The sequence below is a fragment of the Procambarus clarkii genome, chromosome 14 (assembly GCF_040958095.1).
Source record: "Procambarus clarkii isolate CNS0578487 chromosome 14, FALCON_Pclarkii_2.0, whole genome shotgun sequence".
Taxonomy (NCBI): domain Eukaryota; kingdom Metazoa; phylum Arthropoda; class Malacostraca; order Decapoda; family Cambaridae; genus Procambarus; species Procambarus clarkii.
The window spans coordinates 48,687,765-48,711,834 of record NC_091163.1 but is presented as its reverse complement, the minus strand read 5'-3'; the positions used below and the strand labels follow the sequence as shown (position 1 = coordinate 48,711,834).

Genomic DNA, 24,070 nt, shown 5'->3' with positions numbered 1-24,070 from the left:
ATGAGTCACAGCCTGGTTGATCAGGTATCCTTTGGAGGTGCTTATCCAGTTCTCTCTTGAACACTGTGAGGGGTTTGCCAGTTACGCCCCTTATGTGTAGTGGAAGCGTGCTGAACAGTCTCGGGCCTCTGATGTTGATAGAGTTCTCTCTCAGAGTACCTGTTGCACCTCTGCTTTTCAACGGGGGTATTCTGCACATCCTGCCATGTCTTCTGGTCTCATGTGGTGTTATTTCTGTGTGCAGGTTTGGGACCAGCCCCTCAATTATTTTCCACGTGTAAATTATTATGTATCTCTCCCGCCTGCGCTCAAGGGAGTACAGATTTAGGCTCTTTAGTCGGTCCCAGTAATTTAGATGTTTTACTGAGTGGATTCTAGCAGTAAAGGATCTCTGCACGCTCTCTAGGTCAGCAATTTCTCCAGCTTTGAAAGGGGCTGTCATTGTGCAGCAGTACTCCACTCTAGATAGCACAAGCGTTTTGAAAAGTATCATCATCGGTATAGCATCTCTAGTGTGAAAAGTTCTTGTTATCCAACCTGTAATTTTTCTTGCAGTTGTGACGGCTACTTTATTGTGTTCTTTAAAGGTAAGGTCTTCCGACATGAGTACACCAAGGTCCTTTACATTGCCTTTTCGTTCTATGTTATGATTTGCCTGCGTTTTGTACGTGGTTTCTGTTTTTATATTTTCAATTTTTCCGTAGCGCATGAGCTGAAACTTATCCTCGTTGAATACCATATTATTTTCTGTAGCCCATAGAAAGACCTGATCTATATCTGATTGGAGGTTTGCCGTGTCCTCTATGTTGCCAACTCTCATGAAAATCCTAGTGTCATCTGCAAAGGATGATACAGTGCTATAGGTTGTGTTCTGGTCTATGTCCGATATGAGGATGAGAAAAAGTACTGGAGCAAGCACAGTACCCTGGGGGACTGAGCTCTTCACGGTTGATGGGCTGGATTTTATTTTGTTGACTATTACACATTGGGTTCTGTCAGTCAGGAAATTGTAGATCCATCTGCCTATTTTTCCGGTAATTCCTTTTGAGCGCATTTTATGTGCAATAACACCATGGTCACATTTATCAAAAGCTTTTGCGAAATCTGTGTAAATTACATCAGCGTTTTGTTTGTCTTCCATAGCATCTAATGCCATATCATAGTGGCCCAGCAACTGCGACAGGCAAGAGCGCCCTGTTCTGAAACCATGTTGTCCGGGGTTATGGAGTTGCTGTGATCCCATGTATTTTGTGATCTTACTTCTAAGCACTCTCTCAAAATTTTTATGATGTGCGATGTTAGTGCTATCGGTCTGTAATTTTTTGCCTCTGCCTTATTTCCTCCTTTATGGAGTGGTGCTATCTTTGCTGTTTTTAGTATGTCAGGGATAACGCCAGTATCTAGGCTTTGTCTCCACAGAATGTGAAGGGCCTGCGATAGTGGTTTTTTACAGTTCTTGATGAATATGGAGTTACAAGAACCACCACACACACAACCACCACACACAACCACCACACTCACAACCACCACACACACAACCACCACACACACAACCACCACACACAACCACCACACTCACAACCACCACACACACTCACAACCACCACACACAACTACCACACTCACAACCACCACACTCACAACCACCACACACACAACCACCACACACACCACCATCACATACACAACCACCACACTCACAACCACCACACACACACAACCACCACACACACCACCATCACATACACAACCACCACACTCACAACCACCACACACACAACCACCACACACACAACCACCACACTCACAACCACCACACACACAACCATCACCCTCACAACCACCACACACACTCACATCCGCCACACACACACACAACCATCACATACACAACCACCACACACACAACCACCACACACACACACAACCACCACACACACAACCACCACACACACACACAACCACCACACACACACACAACCACCACACACACAACCAGCACACACACAACCACAACACACACAACCACCAATCACACACAACCACCACACACACAACCACCACACACACACAACCACCACACACACACACAACCACCACACTCTCACAACCACCACACACACAACCACCACACACACACAACCATCACCCTCACAACCACCACACACACTCACATCCGCCACACACACACACAACCATCACATACACAACCACCACACACACAACCAGCACACACACAACCAGCGCACACACAACCAGCACACACACAACCACAACACACAACCACAACACACACAACCACCACACCCACAACCATCACACTCACAACCACCATACACAACCATCACACTCACAACCACCACACACAACCACCACACTCAACCACCACACACACAACCACAACACACACAACCACCACACACACACACAACCACCACACACACACACAACCACCACACACACACACAACCACCACACACACAACCACCACACTCACAACCACCACACACACAACCACCACACACACAACCATCACACTCACAACCACCACACACAACCACCACACTCATAACCACCACACACACAACCATCACACACACAACCACAACACACACAACCACCACACACACACACACAACCACCACACACACACACAACCACCACACACACAACCACCACACACACACACAACCACCACACACACAACCACCACACACACAACCACCACACACATAACCAATACACACACACAACCACCACACACACACAACCACCACACACAACCACCACACTCATAACCACCACACACACAACCATCACACACACAACCACAACACACACAACCACCACACACACACACACAACCAACACACACACAACCACCACACACACAACCACCACACACAACCACCACACTCACAACCACCACACTCACAACCATCACACTCACAACCACCACACACACAACCATCACCCACACAACCACCACACGCAACCACCACACACGCAACCACTACACACACAACCACTACACACACAACCATCACACACATAACCACCACACACACAACCACCACACACACACAACCACCACACACACAACCACCACACACACAACCATCACACACAACCACCACACACACACAACCACCACACACACACAACCACCACACACACACAACCACCACACACACACAACCACCACACACACAATCACCACACACAACCACCACTCTCTCACAACCACCACACACACAATCACCACAAACACAACCACCACACTCACAACCACCACACATACAACCACCACACTCACAACCACCACAAACACAACCACCACACTCACAACCACCACACACACAACCACCACACACACAACCACCACACACACAACCACCACAAACACAACCACCACACTCACAACCACCACACACACCAACCACCACATACACACAACCACCACACTCACAACCACCACACTCACAACCACCACACACACAACCACCACACTCACAACCACGACACACAACCACCACACTCACAACTACTACACACACTACCATCACACTCACAACCACCAAACACACACAACCATCACACTCACAACCACCACACTCACCACCACCACACACACACAACCACCACACACACAACCACCACACACACACAACCACCACACACACAACCACCACACACACACAACCACCACACACACACAACCACCACACACACAACCACCACACACACACAACCACCACTCACAACCAACACACTCACAACCACCACACACACACAACCACCACTCACAACCAACACACTCACAACCACCACACACACAACCACCACACTCACAATCACCACACATACAACCACCACATACAACCACCACACACAACCACCACACTCACAACCACCACACACACAACCACCACACTCACAACCACCACACTCACAACCACCACACAAAACCACCACACTCACAACCACCACACACACAATCACCACACTCACAACCACCACACACACAACCACCACACACACACAACCACCACACACACACAACCACCACACACACACAACCACCACACTCACAACCACCACACAAAACCACCACACTCACAACCACCACACACACAACCACCACACTCACAACCACCACACTCACAACCAACACACAACCACCACACCCACAACCACCACACACAACCATCTCACACAACCATCTCACTCACAACCACCACACTCACAACCACCACTCACACACAACCAACACACCCACAACCACCACACACAACCATCTCACACAACCATCTCACTCACAACCACCACACACACAACCACCACACTCACAATCAGCACACATACAACCACCACATACAACCACCACATACAACCACCATACACACAACCATCACACACACACAACCACCACACACACACAACCACCACACACACACAACCATCACACATACAACCACCACACACACAACCACAACATACACAACCACCACACACACCCACCACACACACAACCACCACACACACACACAACCACCACACACACACAACCACCACACACACACAACCACCACACATACACAACCACCACACTCACACAACCACCACACACAACCACCACATACACACCCACAAGCACCACACACAGACACAACCACCACACACTCACAACCACCACACTCACAACCACCACACACACACAACCACCACACACACCACCATCACATACACAACCACCACACTCACAACCACCACACACACAACCACCACACACACAACCATCACACACACAACCACCACACACATAACCACCACACACACAACCACCACACTCACAACCACCACACTCACAACCATCACACACACAACCACCACACACACACACAACCACCACACACACACACACACACTAACAACCACCACACTCACAACCACCACACACAACAACCACACTCACAACCACCACACACACAACCACCAATCACAACAACCACACTCACAACCACCACACACACAACCATCACACACAACCACCACACACACAACCACCACACTCACAACCACCACACACAACCACCACACTCACAACCATCACACACACAACCACCACACACACACACACACAACCACCACAATCACAATCACCACACTCACAACCACCACACACAACCACCACACACAACCATCTCACACAACCACCACACACACAACCACCACACTCACAATCACCACACATACAACCACCACATACAACCACCACACACAACCACCACACTCACAACCACCACACACACCACCACCACACACACCACCACCACACACACAACCACCACACTCACAACCACCACACACAAAACCACCACACTCACAACCACCACACACACAATCACCACACTCACAACCACCACTCACAACCACCACACTCACAACCACCACACACACACAACCAACACACACACAACCAACACACAACCACCACACCCACAACCACCACACCCACCACACACACTCAACCACCACACACAACCATCTCACACACAACCATCTCACTCACAACCACCACACACACAACCACCACACACACAACCATCACACACACAACCACCACACACACAACCATCACACACACAACCATCACACACACACACACACACAACCACCACAAAAGCAACCACCACACTCACAACCACCACACACAACCATCACTCACAACCACCACACACACAACCACCACACACAACCACAACCACCACACACACACAACCATCACACACACAACCATCACACACACAACCATCACACACACACACACACACAACCACCACAAAAGCAACCACCACACTCACAACCACCACACACAACCATCACTCCCAACCACCACACACAACCACAACCACCACACACAACCACAACCACCACACACAACCACAACCACCACACACAACCACAACCACCACACACAACCCCCACATTCACAACCACCACACACACAACCACCACACTCACAACCACCACACATACAACCACCACACACACAACCACCACACACAACCACCACACACAACAACCACACTCACAACCACCACACACACAACCACCACACACAACCACCACACTCACAACCACCACACACACAACCATCACACACACAACCATCACACACACAACCACCACACACACAACCACCACACACACAACCACCACACACACACAACCACCACACACACACAACCACCACACACACACAACCACCACACACACACAACCACCACACACACAACCACCACACACACAACCACCACACACACAACCACCATACACACAACCACCACACACACAACCACCACACACACAACCACCACACACACACAACCACCACACTCACAACCACCACACACACAACCACCACACACACAACCACCACACACAACCACCACACACACAACCACCACACACACAACCATCACACACACAACCATCACACACACACAACCATCACACCCACAACCACCACACTCACAACCACCATACACACAACCACCACACACACAACCACCATACACACAACCATCACACACACACAACCACCACACACACACACAACCACCACACACACACAACCACCATACACACAACCATCACACACACACAACCACCACACACACAACCACCACACACACAACCACCACACACACAACCACCACACACACACAACCACCACACACACAACCACCACACACACACAACCACCACACACACACAACCACCACACACACAACCACCACACACACACACAACCACCACACACACAACCACCACACTCACAACCACCACACACACAACCACAACATACACAACCACCACACACACCCACCACACACACAACCACCACACACACACACAACCACCACACACACACAACCACCACACTCACACACAACCACCACATACACACCCACAAGCACCACACACAGACACAACCACCACACACACACAACCACCACACACACTCACAACCACCACACACACTCACAACCACCACACACACTCACAACCACCACACTCACACACAACCACCACACACACACACAACCACCACACACACAACCACCACACACACAGCCACAACATACACAACCACCACACACACCCACCACACACACAACCACCACACACACACACAACCACCACACACACACAACCACCACACACACACAACCACCACATACACACCCACAAGCACCACACACAGACACAACCACCACACACACACAACCACCACACTCACAACCACCACACTCACAACCACCACACTCACAACCACCACACTCACAACCACCACACACACCACCATCACATACACAACCACCACACTCACAACCACCACACACACAACCATCACACACACAACCACCACACACATAACCACCACACACACACAACCACCACACTCACAACCACCACACTCACAACCATCACACACAACCACCACACACACAACCATCACACACACAACCACCACACACACAACCATCACACACACAACCACCACACACACACACACAACCACCACAATCACATTCACCACACTCACAACCACCACACACACAACCACCACACACAACCATCACCCTCACAACCACCACACACACAACCACCACACATAACCACAATCACCACACACACACAACCATCACACACACACTCACATCCACCACACACACAACCACCACACACACAACCACCAAACACACAACCATCACACACACACACAACCATCACACACACAACCACCACACACATACACAACCACCACACACCCCCAAGCCCTCCACTCTTTTCTCCCCCCCCAACCCCCCCCCCATCTCCCCTATCCCCCACAGCCTCTCCTCCCCCCATGCTTCCCCAACCCTCCCTCTCTCACCCCCACCAACCCTCCCCCTCTCCCCCCCAACCCACTCCCTCTTCCCCCTACCCTCCCCCTCTTACCCACCCCCTGTACCCTCCCCCTCTCCCCCACCCCCCAAGCCCTCCCTCCTCCACCAATCTCCCCGTGCCAGGTCCCCCCAGCTCCCACTCACCCCAGATCCCAAAGGTCCCCCCCCCAGAGAAGAAGCAGAAGAGAGTCAGTTTCAGGGTGATGTACTCGAACATAGATGGGATCACAAGCAAGACAAGTGAACTAAGGGAAAGAGCACAAGAAGTTAACCCAGATGTAATCGGACTCACTGAAACAACTCACTCTCTGGAATCATAACGAATGCCGTGTTTCCCCAGGAGTACACAGTAATAAGGAAAGAGAGGGAAGGTAGGGGAGGAGGCGGAGTGGCCCTACTCATGAGAAAGGAATGGAGTTTTAAGATGGCCATCCCGGGCTGTGAGGGGTTCAGAGACTACATAGCAGGCACCATAACAATGGGAGGACCAAGAATAGTAGCAGCAGTAATATACAACCCTCCACCAAATGACAGGAGACCCCGTGAAGAGTATGAAAACAACAACATGGCAGTTAACACTATAATAGAGAGGGCAGCCTCTGCTGCCTGTAGAAACGGATCCCATCTGCTCATCATGGGCGACTTCAATCACAGAAAGATTGACTGGGAGAACAAGGAAACGCATGGAGGCGAGGATACGTGGAGAGATAACCTATTGGAGGTGGTGACAAGCAACTTTTTAACCCAGCATGTCGGAGAACCCACAAGGATGAGAGGCAATGACGAACCAGCGAGACTCGACCTAGTCTTCACTCTGAACGACTCCGACACAAGAGAAATCGGTTTTGAGGACCCAGTAGGAATGAGCGACCACAGTGTACTGGTGTTTGAGTAATTGATTGAAGAAGGGTTATTGAACTCGAGGAGGGATACCGAAACCAAAAGGTTAGCATACCGAAAGGGAAACTATGAGGGGATAAGAAAATTCCTAACAGATATAGCATGGGAAACAGAGCTCAGGGGAATGATGGCCCAAGATATGATGGATTACATCACGCAGAAGTGCAAGGACGCAGCAAACAAGTTTGTCCCAGTCCAAAAGGAAAACAGAGAAATGAAAATGAGAAACCCATGGTTTAATCAGAGATGTAGGCTAGCTAAGCAGCAAAGTAAAAGGGCATGGAGAAACTATAGGAATAACAGGACTCTGGAGAGCAGAGAAAGATACCAGAATGCCAGGAATGAATATGTCAGGATGAGAAGAGAGGCAGAAAGACAATACGAAAATGACATCGCAAGCAAGGCAAAGACTCAGCCTAAATTGTTGCATAGCCACATTAGGAGAAAAACAACAGTAAAGGAACAGGTTATGAAATTAAGGATAGGGGCGGAAGGATTCACTACAAATGACAAGGAAGTGTGTGAGGAATTGAATAAGAAATTCCAGTTGGTCTTCACCTTAGAGCAATTAGAAATTCCAGAGGTAAGTGAGGGAATAGCTAACCAGGAACCACTGGAAGAGTTTGAGATTACCAGCGGGGAAGTAAGGAAGTGTTTACTAGAGTTGGATGTGACAAAGGCTATAGGCCCAGATGGAACCTCCCCTTGGGTTCTAAAGGAAGGAGCAAGAGAACTGTGCCTACCACTCTCCATGGTGTATAACAAATCACTGGCAACAGGGGAACTGCCAGATATTTGGAAAGCAGCTAACGTAGTCCCGATATACAAGAAAGGGGATAGACAGGAGGCACTGAACTACAGGCCAGTGTCCCTAACCTGCATACCATGCAAGCTGATGGAGAAGATTGTGCGAAAAAAACTAGTGGAGCATCTGGAGCGAAGGAACTTTGTAACACAGCATCAACATGGGTTCAGGGATGGCAGGTCCTGCCTCACAGGGTTACTTGAATTCTACGACCAGGCAACAAAAATAAGGCAAGAAAGATAAGGGTGGGCAGACTGCATATTTTTGGATTGTCAGAAAGCCTTTGATACAGTGCCACACAAGAGGCTAGTGCGAAAGTTGGAGATGCAGGCTGGAGTGAAAGGGAAGGTACTCCGGTGGATAGAGGAGTACCTAAGCAACAGGAGACAACGAGTCTGTGTGAGGGGTGAGGTCTCAGATTGGCGAGACGTCACAAGTGGAGTCCCGCAGGGATCAGTCCTTGGACCTATACTGTTTCTGGCATATGTAAATGATCTCCCAGAGGGTATAGATTCGTTCCTCTCAATGTTTGCCGATGATGCAAAAATTATGATGAGGATTGAAACAGAGGATGATAGTAGGAGGCTACAAGATGAACTGGATAGACTGAGTGAATGGTCCAACAAATGGCTGTTGAAGTTCAACCCGAGAAAATGCAAAGTAATGAAACTAGGCAGTGGAAACAGGAGGCCAGGCACAGGATACAGAATAGGAGATGAAGTACTTAATGAAACAGACAGAGAGAAAGATCTAGGAGTTGATATCACACCAAACCTGTCTCCTAAAGCCCACATAAAAAGAATAACGTCTGCGGCATATGCGAGGCTGGCTAACATCAGAACAGCCTTCAGGAACCTGTGTAAGGAATCATTCAGAATCTTGTACACCACATATGTAAGACCACTCCTGGAGTATGCGGCCCCAGCATGGAGCCCGTACCTTGTCAAGCACAAGACGAAGCTGGAAAAAGTCCAAAGGTATGCTACTAGACTAGTCCCAGAACTAAGAGGCATGAGTTATGAGGAAAGGCTGCGGGAAATGCACCTTACGACACTGGAAGACAGAAGAGTAAGGGGGGACATGATCACAACCTACAAAATCCTCAGGGGCATCGACCGGGTAAACATGGATGAACTATTCAACACTGGTGGGACGCGAACAAGGGGACACAGGTGGAAGCTGAGTACCCAAATGAGCCACAGAGACGTTAGAAAGAACTTTTTCAGTGTCAGAGTAGTTAGTAAATGGAATGCACTAGGAAGTGATGTGGTGGAGGCTGACTCCATACACAGTTTCAAATGTAGATATGATAAGAGCCCAGTTGGCTCAGGAATCTGTACACCAGTTGATTGACGGTTGAGAGGCGGGACCAAAGAGCCAGAGCTCAACCCCCGCAAGCACAATTAGGTGAGTACACACACACACACACACACACCACACACACACACAACCACCACAACACACACACCACACACACACACAACCATCACACACACACACCACACACACACACAACCATCACACACACAACCATCACACACACAACCACCACAACACACCTACCACAACCAACCCTCTGACAGGGGGGTTGGTGCTGCACTTGTAGCTCCAGCCCCCCCCATCTACTGGCAGGGGGGGTGGTGCTGGACCTGTAGCTCCAGCCCCCCTCTACTGGCAGGGGTTGGTGCTGCACTTGTAGCTCCAGCCCCCCTCTACTGGCAGGGGGTTGGTGCTGCACTTGTAGCTCCAGCCCCCCCCATCTACTGGCAGGGGGGGTGGTGCTGGACCTGTAGCTCCAGCCCCCCTCTACTGGCAGGGGGGTTGGTGCTAGACCTGTAGCTTCAGCCCCCCTCTATTGGCAGGGGGTTGGTGCTGCACCTGTAGCTCCAGCCCCCCTCTACTGGCAGGGGGTTGGTGCTGGTCCTGTAGCTCCAGCCCCCTCTACTGGCAGAGGGTTGGTGCTGCACCTGTAGCTCCAGCCCCCCTCTACTGGCATGGGGTTGGTGCTGGACCTGTAGCTCCAGCCCCCCTCTACTGGCAGGGGGGTTGGTGCTGGACCTGTAGCTCCAGCCCCCCTCTACTGGCAGGGGGTTGGTGCTGCACTTGTAGCTCCAGCCCCCCTCTACTGGCAGGGGGTTGGTGCTGCACTTGTAGCTCCAGCCTCCCTCTACTGGCAGGGGGTTGGTGCTGGTCCTGTAGCTCCAGCCCCCCTCTACTGGCAGGGGGTTGCTGCTGGTCCTGTAGCTCCAGCCCCCCTCTACTGGCAGGGGGGTTGGTGCTGGACCTGTAGCTCCAGCCCCCCTCTACTGGCAGGGGGTTGGTGCTGCACTTGTAGCTCCAGCCCCCCTCTACTGGCAGGGGGTTGGTGCTGCACTTGTAGCTCCAGCCTCCCTCTACTGGCAGGGGGTTGGTGCTGGTCCTGTAGCTCCAGCCCCCCTCTACTGGCAGGGGGTTGGTGCTGGTCCTGTAGCTCCAGCCCCCCTCTACTGGCAGGGGGTTGGTGCTGGACCTGTAGCTCCAGCCCCCTCTACTGGCAGGGGGTTGGTGCTGGACCTGTAGCTCCAGCCCCCCTCTACTGGCAGGGGGTTGGTGCTGGACCTGTAGCTCCAGCCCCCCTCTACTGACAGGGGGTTCGTGCTGCACCTGTAGCTCCAGCCCCCCTCTACTGGCAGGGGGTTGGTGCTGCACTTGTAGCTCCAGCCCCCCTCTACTGGCAGGGGGTTGGTGCTGGACCTGTAGCTCCAGCCCCCCTCTACTGGCAGGGGGTTGGTGCTGGACCTGTAGCTCCAGCCCCCCTCTACTGGCAGGGGGTTGGTGCTGGACCTGTAGCTCCAGCCCCCCTCTACTGGCAGGGGGTTGGTGCTGCACTTGTAGCTCCAGCCCCCCTCTACTGGCAGGGGGTTGGTGCTGCACTTGTAGCTCCAGCCTCCCTCTACTGGCAGGGGGTTCGTGCTGGTCCTGTAGCTCCAGCCCCCCTCTACTGGCAGGGGGTTGGTGCTGGTCCTGTAGCTCCAGCCCCCTCTACTGGCAGGGGGTTGGTGCTGGACCTGTAGCTCCAGCCTCCCTCTACTGGCAGGGGGTTGGTGCTGCACTTGTAGCTCCAGCCCCCCCCCATCTACTGGCAGGGGGGGTGGTGCTGGACCTGTAGCTCCAGCCCCCCTCTACTGGCAGGGGGTTGGTGCTGCACTTGTAGCTCCAGCCCCCCTCTACTGGCAGGGGGTTGGTGCTGCACTTGTAGCTCCAGCCCCCCCCCCATCTACTGGCAGGGGGGGTGGTGCTGGACCTGTAGCTCCAGCCCCCCTCTACTGGCAGGGGGGTTGGTGCTAGACCTGTAGCTTCAGCCCCCCTCTATTGGCAGGGGGTTGGTGCTGCACCTGTAGCTCCAGCCCCCCTCTACTGGCAGGGGGTTGGTGCTGGTCCTGTAGCTCCAGCCCCCCTCTACTGGCAGGGGGGTTGGTGCTGGACCTGTAGCTCCAGCCCCCCTCTACTGGCAGGGGGTTGGTGCTGCACTTGTAGCTCCAGCCCCCCTCTACTGGCAGGGGGTTGGTGCTGCACTTGTAGCTCCAGCCTCCCTCTACTGGCAGGGGGTTGGTGCTAGTCCTGTAGCTCCAGCCCCCCTCTACTGGCAGGGGGTTGGTGCTGGTCCTGTAGCTCCAGCCCCCCTCTACTGGCAGGGGGGTTGGTGCTAGACCTGTAGCTTCAGCCCCCCTCTATTGGCAGGGGGTTGGTGCTGCACCTGTAGCTCCAGCCCCCCTCTACTGGCAGGGGGTTGGTGCTGGTCCTGTAGCTCCAGCCCCCCTCTACTGGCAGGGGGGTTGGTGCTGGACCTGTAGCTCCAGCCCCCCTCTACTGGCAGGGGGTTGGTGCTGCACTTGTAGCTCCAGCCCCCCTCTACTGGCAGGGGGTTGGTGCTGCACTTGTAGCTCCAGCCTCCCTCTACTGGCAGGGGGTTGGTGCTGGACCTGTAGCTCCAGCCTCCCTCTACTGGTAGGGGGTTGGTGCTGTACTTGTAGCTCCAGCCCCCCCCCATCTACTGGCAGGGGGGGTGGTGCTGGACCTGTAGCTCCAGCCCCCCTCTACTGGCAGGGGGTTGGTGCTGCACTTGTAGCTCCAGCCCCCCCCATCTACTGGCAGGGGGGGTGGTGCTGGACCTGTAGCTCCAGCCCCCCTCTACTGGCAGGGGGGTTGGTGCTAGACCTGTAGCTTCAGCCCCCCCTCTATTGGCAGGGGGTTGGTGCTGCACCTGTAGCTCCAGCCCCCCTCTACTGGCAGGGGGTTGGTGCTGGTCCTGTAGCTCCAGCCCCCTCTACTGGCAGAGGGTTGGTGCTGCACCTGTAGCTCCAGCCCCCCTCTACTGGCATGGGGTTGGTGCTGGACCTGTAGCTCCAGCCCCCCTCTACTGGCAGGGGGGTTGGTGCTGGACCTGTAGCTCCAGCCCCCCTCTACTGGCAGGGGGTTGGTGCTGCACCTGTAGCTCCAGCCCCCCTCTACTAGCATGGGGTTGGTGCTGGACCTGTAGCTCCAGCCCCCCTCTACTGGCATGGGGTTGGTGCTGGACCTGTAGCTCCAGCCCCCCTCTACTGGCAAGGGGGTTGGTGCTGGACCTATAGCTCCAGCCCCCCCTCTACTCGCAGGGGGTTGGTGCTGCACCTGTAGCTCCAGCCCCCCTCTACTGGCAGGGGGTTGGTGCTGGACCTGTAGCTCCAGCCCCCATCTACTGGCAGGGGGTTGGTGCTGGACCTGTAGCTCCAGCCCCCCTCTACTGGCAGGGGGTTGGTGCTGGACCTGTAGCTCCAGCCCCCCTCTACTGGCAGAGGGTTGGTGCTGCACCTGTAGCTCCAGCCCCCTCTACTGGCAGAGGGTTGGTGCTGGACCTGTAGCTCCAGCCCCCCTCTACTGGCAGGGGGTTCGTGCTGGACCTGTAGCTCCAGCCCCCTCTACTGGCAGAGGGTTGGTGCTGCACCTGTAGCTCCAGCCCCCCCTCTACTGGCAGGGGGTTCGTGCTGGACCTGTAGCTCCAGCCCCCCTCTACTGGCAGGGGGTTGGTGCTGGACCTGTAGCTCCAGCCCCCCTCTACTGGCAGGGGGTTGGTGCTGCACCTGTAGCTCCAGCCCCCCTCTACTGGCAAGGGGTTGGTGCTGCACCTGTAGCTCGAACCCCCCTCTACTGGCAGAGGGTTGGTGCTGCACTTGTAGCTCCAGCCCCCCCCCCCCCTCTACTGGCAGGGGGGTTGGTGCTAGACCTGTAGCTCCAGCCCCCCTCTACTGGCAGGGGGTTGGTGCTGGACCTGTAGCTCCAGCCCCCCTCAACTGGCAGGGGGTTGGTGCTGGACCTGTAGCTTCAGCCCCCCTCTATTGGCAGGGGGTTGGTGCTGCACCTGTAGCTCCAGCCCCCCCCCCTCTACTGGCAGGGGGTTGGTGCTGGACCTGTAGCTCCAGCCCCCCTCTACTGGCAGGGGGTTGGTGCTGCACTTGTAGCTCCAGCCCCCCTCTACTGGCAGGGGGTTGGTGCTGGTCCTGTAGCTCCAGCCCCCATCTACTGGCAGGGGGGTTGGTGCTGGACCTGTAGCTCCAGCCCCCCTCTACTGGCAGGGGGGTTGGTGCTGCACCTGTAGCTCCAGCCCCCCTCTACTGGCAGGGGGTTGGTGCTGCACCTGTAGCTCCAGCCCCCTCTACTGGCTGGGGGTTGGTGCTGGACCTGTAGCTCCAGCCCCCCTCTACTGGCAGGGGGTTGGTGCTGGACCTGTAGCTCCAGCCCCCCTCAACTGGCAGGGGGTTGGTGCTGGACCTGTAGCTCCAGCCCCCCTCTACTGGCAGGGGGTTGGTGCTGGACCTGTAGCTCCAGCCCCCCTCTACTGGCAGGGGGTTGGTGCTGGACCTGTAGCTCCAGCCCCCCTCTACTGGCAGGGGGTTGGTGCTGGACCTGTAGCTCCAGCCCCCCTCTACTGGCAGGGGGTTGGTGCTGGACCTGTAGCTCCAGCCCCCCTCTACTGGCAGGGGGTTGGTGCTGGACCTGTAGCTCCAGCCCTCCCTCTACTGGCAGGGGGTTGGTGCTGGACCTGTAGCTCCAGCCCCCCCTCTACTGGCAGGGGGTTGGTGCTGGTCCTGTAGCTGAAATAGTTGACATGTTTCCTTTCATCTGATGCCTCTGTTCACCTACCAGTAAATATTTATCCAGGAGTTAGGCTGGATTGCGGATTGCATGTTGAGGAAATTCAGTAGTTGACTTAGGGGAACCTCAATAAACCTAAGAACAGTCTTCCTGTCTTCAAAATGGAACTTAATATATTGTGATATGACCAATGAGAGGAAAATAAAAAACTTACTGTTATTTCCTTCTGGGGGATTTCTCCAGTGATTTCCTTAACTTTATTCATGATGCTGGAGTCCGAGTCTCCCAGGTGTACGTGGTCAGCTGTGGCACCTGTCTCTGTGGTCGTCATCTCCAGGGCCTCCCTGATGGTCTCCTGCACCTGTCATTACCAACACAAACATTAATGGTGGAGGCCGAGTCTCCCAGGTGTACGGGGTCAGCTGTGGCACCTGTCTCTGTGGTCGTCATCTCCAGGGCCTCCCTGATGGTCTCCTGCACCTGTCATTACCAACACAAACATTAATGATGGAGGCTGAGTCTCCCAGGTGTACGGGGTCAGCTGTGGCACCTGTCTCTGTGGTGGTCATCTCCAGGGCCTCCCTGATGGTCTCCTGCACCTGTCATTACCAACACAAACATTAATGATGGAGGCTGAGTCTCCCAGGTGTACGGGGTCAGCTGTGGCACCTGTCTCTGTGGTCGTCATCTCCAGGGCCTCCCTGATGGTCTCCTGCACCTGTCATTACCAACACAAACATTAATGGTGGAGTCTGAGTCTCCCAGGTGTACGGGGTCAGCTGTGGCACCTGTCTCTGTGGTCGTCATCTCCAGGGCCTCCCTGATGGTCTCCTGCACCTGTCATTACCAACACAAACATTAATGGTGGAGGCTGAGTCTCCCAGGTGTACGGGGTCAGCTGTGGCACCTGTCTCTGTGGTCGTCATCTCCAGGGCCTCCCAGATGGTCTCCTGCACCTGTCATTACCAACACAAACATTAATGGTGGAGGCTGAGTCTCCCAGGTGTACGGGGTCAGCTGTGGCACCTGTCTCTGTGGTCGTCATCTCCAGGGCCTCCCAGATGGTCTCCTGCACCTGTCATTACCAACACAAACATTAATGGTGGAGGCTGAGTCTCCCAGGTGTACGGGGTCAGCTGTGGCACCTGTCTCTGTGGTCGTCATCTCCAGGGCCTCCCTGATGGTCTCCTGCACCTGTCATTACCAACACAAACATTAATGGTGGAGGCTGGACTATAATGAAGCATCTGGCTCTGAGTAAAGTAACTGGACTATAATGAAGCATCAGGCTCTGAGTAAAGTAACTGGACTATAATGAAGAATCAGGCTCTGAGTAAAGTAACTGGACAATAATGAAGCATCTGGCTCTGAGTAAAGTAACTGGACTATAATGAAGCATCAGGCTCTGAGTAAAGTAACTGGACTATAATGAAGCATCTGGCTCTGAGTTAAGAGATAATAGACATGCTGACATACACAAATGGGTCAACATGTGAAGGACTCAAGTATAACATGCTGCCTTGAGACTTGGGTTATAATATTAGTTATGAGTCAAGTCATTAGTTCTAACTGATGAACCATTGTCTATATTCTGGACCCAAAGTCTTTATTTAGTTGTAGTAAACACTGACCTGAGGGTGTGTGTGTGTGTACTCCCCTAATTGTGCTTGTGGGGGTTGAGCTTTGGCTCTTTGGTCCTGCCTCTCAACTGTCAATCAACAGGTGTACAAGTTCCTGAGCCGATTGGGTTCTATCATATCTACACTTGAAACTGTGTATGGAGTCAGCCTCCACCACATCACTTCCTAATGCATTCCATTTGCCAACTACTCTGACACTAAAAAAGTTCTTTCTAATATCTCTGACTCATTTGGGCACTCAGTTTCCACCTGTGTCCCCTAGTGTGTGTGCCCCTTTTGTTAAATAGCCTGTCTTTATCTACCCTATCAATTCCCTTGAGAATCTTGAATGTGGTGATCATGTCCCCCCTAACTCTTCTGTCTTCCAGCGAAGTGAGGTTTAATTCCTGTAGCCTCTCCTCGTAGCTCATACCTCTCAGCTCGGGCACTAGTCTGGTGGCAAACCTTTGAACCTTTTCCAGTTTGGTCTTATCCTTGACTAGATATGGACTCCATGCTGGGGCTGCATACTCCAGGATTGGCCTGACATATGTGGTATACAAAGTTCTGAATGATTCTTTACACAAGTTTCTGAATGCTGTTCTTATGTTGGCCAGCCTGGCATATGTGTAATTACCTAAGTGTGTAATTACCTAAGAGTAGTTACAGAATGAAAGTACGCTCGTGGTGTCCCGTCTTCCCAGCACTCTTTGTCATATAACGTTTTGAAACTACTGACGGTCTTGGCCTCCACCACCTTCTCACTTAACTTGTTCCAACCGTCTACCACTCTGTTTGCGAAAGTGAATTTTCTTATATTTCTTCGGCATCTGTGTTTAGCTAGTTTAAATCTATGACCTCTTGTTCTTAAAGTTCCAGGTCTCAGTAAATCTTCCCTATCGATTTTATCAATTCCTGTAACTATTTTGTATGTAGTGATCGTATCACCTCTTTTTCTTGTCTTTTAGTTTTGGCATATTTAATGCCTCTAACCTCTCCTCGTAGCTCTTGCCCTTCAGTTCTGGGAGCCACTTAGTAGCATGTCTTTGCACCTTTTCCAGTTTGTTGATGTATTTCTTAAGATATGGTCACCACACAACCGCTGCATATTCTAGCTTTGGCCTAACAAAAGTCGTGAACAATTTCTTGAGTATATCGCCATCCATGTATTTAAAAGCAATTCTGAAGTTAGAAAACGTGGCATAGGCTCCTCGCAAAATATTCTTTATGTGGTCCTCAGGTGATAGTTTTCTATCTAGAACCACCCCTAGATCTCTTTCTTTATCAGAATTCTTTAATGATTTCTCACATAATATATAGGTTGTGAGAGGTTATCTTAAGATAATTTCGGGGCTTTTAGTGTCCCCGCAGCCTGGTCCTCGACGAGGCCTCCACCCGCAGGAAGCAGCCCATGACAGCTGACTAACACCAAGGTACCTATTTTACTGCTAGGTAACAGGGGCATAGGGTGAAAGAAACTCTGCCCATTGTTTCTCGCCGGCGCCTGGGATCTAACCCAGGACCACAAGTCCCGCGTGCTGTCCGCTCGGCCAACTGGCTCAAATGTTCTCCTATTCCACATTCCATAACATAGCATTTATTAACATTAAATTCCATTTGCCAAGTGGTGCTCCATATACTTATTTTGTCCAGGTCATCTTGAAGGGCATGACAATCATCTAAGTTTCTTATCCTTCCTATTATCTTAGCATCATCAGCAAACATGTTCATATAATTCTGCATACCAACTGGTAGATCATTTATGTAGACAATAAACATCACTGGTGCAAGAACTGAACCCTGTGGTACTCCACTTGTGACATTTCTCCAGTCCGATACATTGCCTCTGATCACTGCCCTCATTTTTCTATCAGGAAATTTTTCATCCATGTTAGAAGCTTACCTGTCACCCCTCTAATATTTTCCAGTTTCCAGAACAACCTCTTATGTGGAACTCTGTCGAAAGCCTTTTTTAGGTCCAGATAGATGCAGTCAACCCAACCATCTCTTTCCTGTAATATCTATGTTGCTCGACCATAGAAACTGAGTAAATTTGATGCACAGGATCATCCAGATCGAAAACCATACTGTCTGTCTGATAATATATCATTTCTCTCCAGGTGTTCTACCCATTTAGTTTTAATTATTTTTTCCAATATTTTGAATATTACACTTGTCAATGTTACCGGTCTATAATTAAGGGGGTTTTTCCCTGCTTCCACTTTTGTAGATTGGAACTATGTTAGCCTTTTTCCACACATCAGCTACAACTCCTGTAAACAGGGATGCCTGAAAAATCAGTTGAAGTGAAATGCTGAGCTCAGGTGCACATTCTCTCAGAACTCATGGTGAAACTCCATCTGGACCAACTGCTTTGTTCTTATTTAGCTCCTTGAGCATTTTTTCCACTTTGTCTCTAGATACCTCTATGTGCTCTATGTTGTTCTCTGGAATTCTTATTGTATCTGGTTCCCTGAAGATTTCATTTTGTACGAACACACTTTGGAACTTTTTGTTTAATGTTTCACACATTTCCTTTTCATTTTCCATGAATTTATTTCCCATTTCCAACCTCTGAATATTATCCTTTACCTGCAATTTGTTGTTTATTAATTTATAGAATAGACCTGGTTCTGTTTTACATTTGTCTGCAATCCCTTTTTCAAAATTTCTTTCTGCCTCTCTCCTCACTGTCGTGTAGTTGTTTCTCGCATCTTTGTATCGCTGGTATGTTTGGGGGTTTGGCCTCTTCCTGCATTGATTCCATTTTTGTGTCTTTTGGCCTCTGGCCCTCTCGCAATTTCTGCTGAACCAATCCTGTTTCCTACTTCTGCATCCACACTCACCTCTCTGCACATACAGAAAGGTGTGTGTGTGTGTGTGTGTGTGTAATTACCTAAGTGTAGTTACAGGATGAGAGCTACGCTCGTGGTGTCCCGTCTTCCCAGCACTCTTTGTCATATAACGCTTTGAAACTACTGACGGTCTTGGCCTCCACCACCTTCTCACTTAACTTGTTCCAACCGTCTACCACTCTATTTGCGAAGGTGAATTTTCTTATATTTCTTCGGCATCTGTGTTTAGCTAGTTTAAATCTATGACCTCTTCTTGAAGTTCCAGGTCTCAGGAAGTCTTCCCTATCGATTTTATCAATTCCTGTTACCATTTTGTACGCAGTGATCATATCACCTCTTTTTCTTCTGTCTTCTAGTTTTGGCATATTTAATGCCTCTAACCTCTCCTTGTAGCTCTTGCCCTTCAGTTCTGGAAGCCACTTAGTAGCATGTCTTTGCACCTTTTCCAATTTGTTAATTTGCTTTTTGAGATATGGGCACCACACAACCGCAGCATATTCTAGCTTTGGCCTAACAAAAGTCATGAACAATTTCTTTAGTATATCGCCATCCATGTATTTAAATGCAATTCTGAAGTTAGAAAGCATAACATAGGCTCCTTGCACAATATTCTTTATGTGGTCCTCAAGTGATAGTTTTCTATCTAGAACCACCCCTAGATCTCTTTCTTTATCAGAATTCTTTAAAGATTTCTCACATAATATATAGGTTGTGTGGGTCTATGTTCTCCTATTCCACATTACATAACATGACATTTATTAACATTAAATTCCATTTGCCAAGTGGTGCTCCATATACTTATTTTGTCCAGGTCTTCTTGAAGGGCATGACAATCATCTAAATTTCTTATCCTTCCTATTATCTTAGCATCATCAGCAAACATGTTCATATAATTCTGTATACCAACTGGTAGATCATTTATGTACACAATAAACATCACTGGTGCAAGAATTGAACCCTGTGGTACTCCACTTGTGACATTTCTCCATTCCGATACATTGCCTCTGATTACTGCCCTCATTTTTCTATCAGTCAGAAAATTTTTCATCCATGTTAGAAGCTTACCTGTCACCCCTCCAATATTTTCCAGTTTCCAGAACAACCTCTTATGTGGAACTCTGTCGAAAGCCTTTTTTAGGTCCAGATAGATGCAGTCAACCCAACCATCTCTTTCCTGTAATATCTCTGTGGCTCGATCATAGAAACTGAGTAAATTCAATACACAGGATCTTCCAGATCGAAAACCATACTGTCTGTCTGATATTATATCATTTCTCTCCAGGTGTTCTACCCATTTAGTTTTGATTAGTTTTTCCAATACTTTCACTATTACACTTGTCAATGATACAGGTCTATAATTGAGGGGGTCTTCCCTGCTGCCACTTTTGTAGATTGGAACTATGTTAGCCTGTTTCCACACGTCTGCTACGATTCCTGTACACAGGGATGCCTGAAAGATCAGGTGAAGTGGAATGCTGAGCTCAGATGCACATTCTCTCAGAACTCATGGTGAAACGCCATCTGGGCCAGCTGCTTTGTTCTTGCTGAGCTCCTTGAGCATATTTTCCACTTCATATCTAGACACCTCTATCCGCTCCATGTTGTTCTCTGGAATTCTTATTGTGTCTGGTTCTCTGAAGATTTCATTTTGTACAAACACCCTTTGGAACTTTTCATTTAATGTTTCACACATTTCCTTTTCATTTTCCGTGAACCTGTTTCCCATTTTCAACCTCTGGATATTATCCTTTACCTGCAATTTGTTGTTTATGAATTTGTAGAATAGGCCCGGTTCTGTTTTACATTTATCCGCTATCCCTTTTTCAAAATTTCTTTCTGCCTCTCTCCTTACTGCTGTATAGTTGTTTCTCGCATCTTTGTATCGCTGGTATGTTTGGGGGTTTGGCCTCTTCCTGCATTGATTCCATTTGTGTGTCTTTTGGTCTCTTGCCCTCTCACAATTTCTGTCGAACCAATCCTGTTTTCTGGCCCTGCATCTCTGTTTTATTATGAATGTTTGTGTGCCTTCCTCGTATATTTTTAAAAAGTTGGCATACATTTCATTTACTTCCCTGCCTAGCAACAATTTTGTCCAATTACACTCATTAAAAAAAATTTGAAGTTCCCCATAGGTCCTCTCCTTAAATCGAGTTTATCAACTGTTTCAATGTCCCCATTTTCTTCTAGATGATATCTTAAACCATAATCAATGTCTAACAGGACGTGATCACTCTATCCCAAGGGAGGAAGGCACTGGATGTCAAATATCTCTTCTTCTTTCCTGGTGAATACTAGATCCAGTAATGACGGTACATCTCCTTCCCTCCCTCGTGTGTGTGTGTGTGTGTGTGTGTGTGTGTGTGTGTGTGTGTGTTTGTGTGTGTGTGAAAAAAGACAGCTTTGAATGTAATGAAATGCCATTTTCTGGGGGAGTCCTGGAGGCTCTCTAGAGCTATCCAGGCTGATATGAATATCCCTAACTTTGGCATCAGTCAATGTGGGTGGAGTTCTAGGCCTACTGAAGACCACGAGCCAAAACCTGGCCCCCCTCAGAGAGGCACAAGGAGTAATGGCCTATAGAAATACACATGTGATTTTGGAGAATTCTATATCTGCCATCGTCTGGGACAGGCACCCAGAAAGGTAAGCGCCCCAAAACAAACTCCTATTCTGGTTAAAACAACGAAATAAAACAAACAAGTGGACAGAACTTCCCAAATGATAACGAGCAAATGAGCATGACGTCACACGAGCCGTGCCGCATGTCTGCGCAGTTCCCCCTCCTCAGGAGGGGAAAGCGGAAGCCCCAGACCCTCAGCGCCGGTGATCCACACCCCAGTTCTAAGGCTAGATATCAACATACGCAAAAACCTCCGACCAGAGGGAGAGAGGGTTGGCGGGGAGCCTCTGGGACTCGCTCAGAAAATAGCTTTTCATTACATTCAACACTGGTTTTCTGGGGGTAGCCCCTACGGCTCCCTGGAGCTACTTCACCAAAGACGAAAAAGAAAATGGACTTACCTAGGAGGCGGTCGGTGCTCACATCTCAACTCAAAGTTGAGACAGACTGCAGCCGCCGACCCAAAGTGACACAGGCCCGACAAGGCCCAGGAATGTTAATGAGGTAGCATGCAGCCAGGACCTTGTTCAACCACCAAAAACCCCGTACCCGAATGTCAGCCCAGGACTTGTTCCCAGAGACGGCAACAAGAGCAGCAAACTTACGAACGACATGGGCACAGGGATAGACCACAGGTTGGCTAGACTTAACAATGCGGACGAACTGAGAGACCCGTCCCCGCGAACAGGGAAGAAGGGAAACTGAATCAACCCAAAGCACGTCCCTGGACACAAAAGCCATGGCATGCAAATAATGGCTGCAACCGGACACAAAACATGATGCACCCCCGGCCTGACCAACCAAGCATCAACAACCCAAGGACTCCTCCAGAAACCTGCAGTTTCATTGTTCACCAGAAAAGAAGGAGACAGCTGCAAACGAACAAACCTATCACCACGACCAAAAGAGCAGAAACCCCTGCGCCGTAGGAGAGCATGAAGCTCTCCAACCTGACCCTCAGAGGCCAATGCCAACAGGAAAAAGAGCCTTAGAAAAACAATCCTGAACTGAAGGGGCCCACAAAAAACCGAGGAGAAGAGAGATAGGAGAGCACTCTGTCCAAAGACCAGGACCGCTCAGGCTGCACATGAGCAGGCCGGAGGTGAAACAACGTGCGAGACAGCTTGCGGAACTGTATCGTGCGTCCGCCAACGACGCACGATACGAGGCGACAGTATTAGGCATAAGAGGACGGTCCTGGAACA

The 24,070-nt window shown here is 50.6% G+C and overlaps 1 protein-coding gene across 4 annotated transcripts in view; it reads right to left on the bottom strand.

The window, feature by feature from the left end:
- Nucleotides 1–24,070, bottom strand: part of LOC123752293 (uncharacterized) — a 148,071-nt gene that overhangs the window by 20,782 nt on the left and 103,219 nt on the right. For 3 of the 4 annotated variants that reach the window (XM_069324605.1, XM_069324604.1, XM_069324607.1), the window contains one exon: nt 15,986–16,132. The exons of the other annotated variant lie outside the window; for it this stretch is intronic. In XM_069324605.1, coding sequence (XP_069180706.1) covers nt 15,986–16,132 — 147 coding nt within the window. The remainder of the gene's footprint in view (nt 1–15,985; nt 16,133–24,070) is intronic. 4 annotated transcript variants of the gene reach the window in all.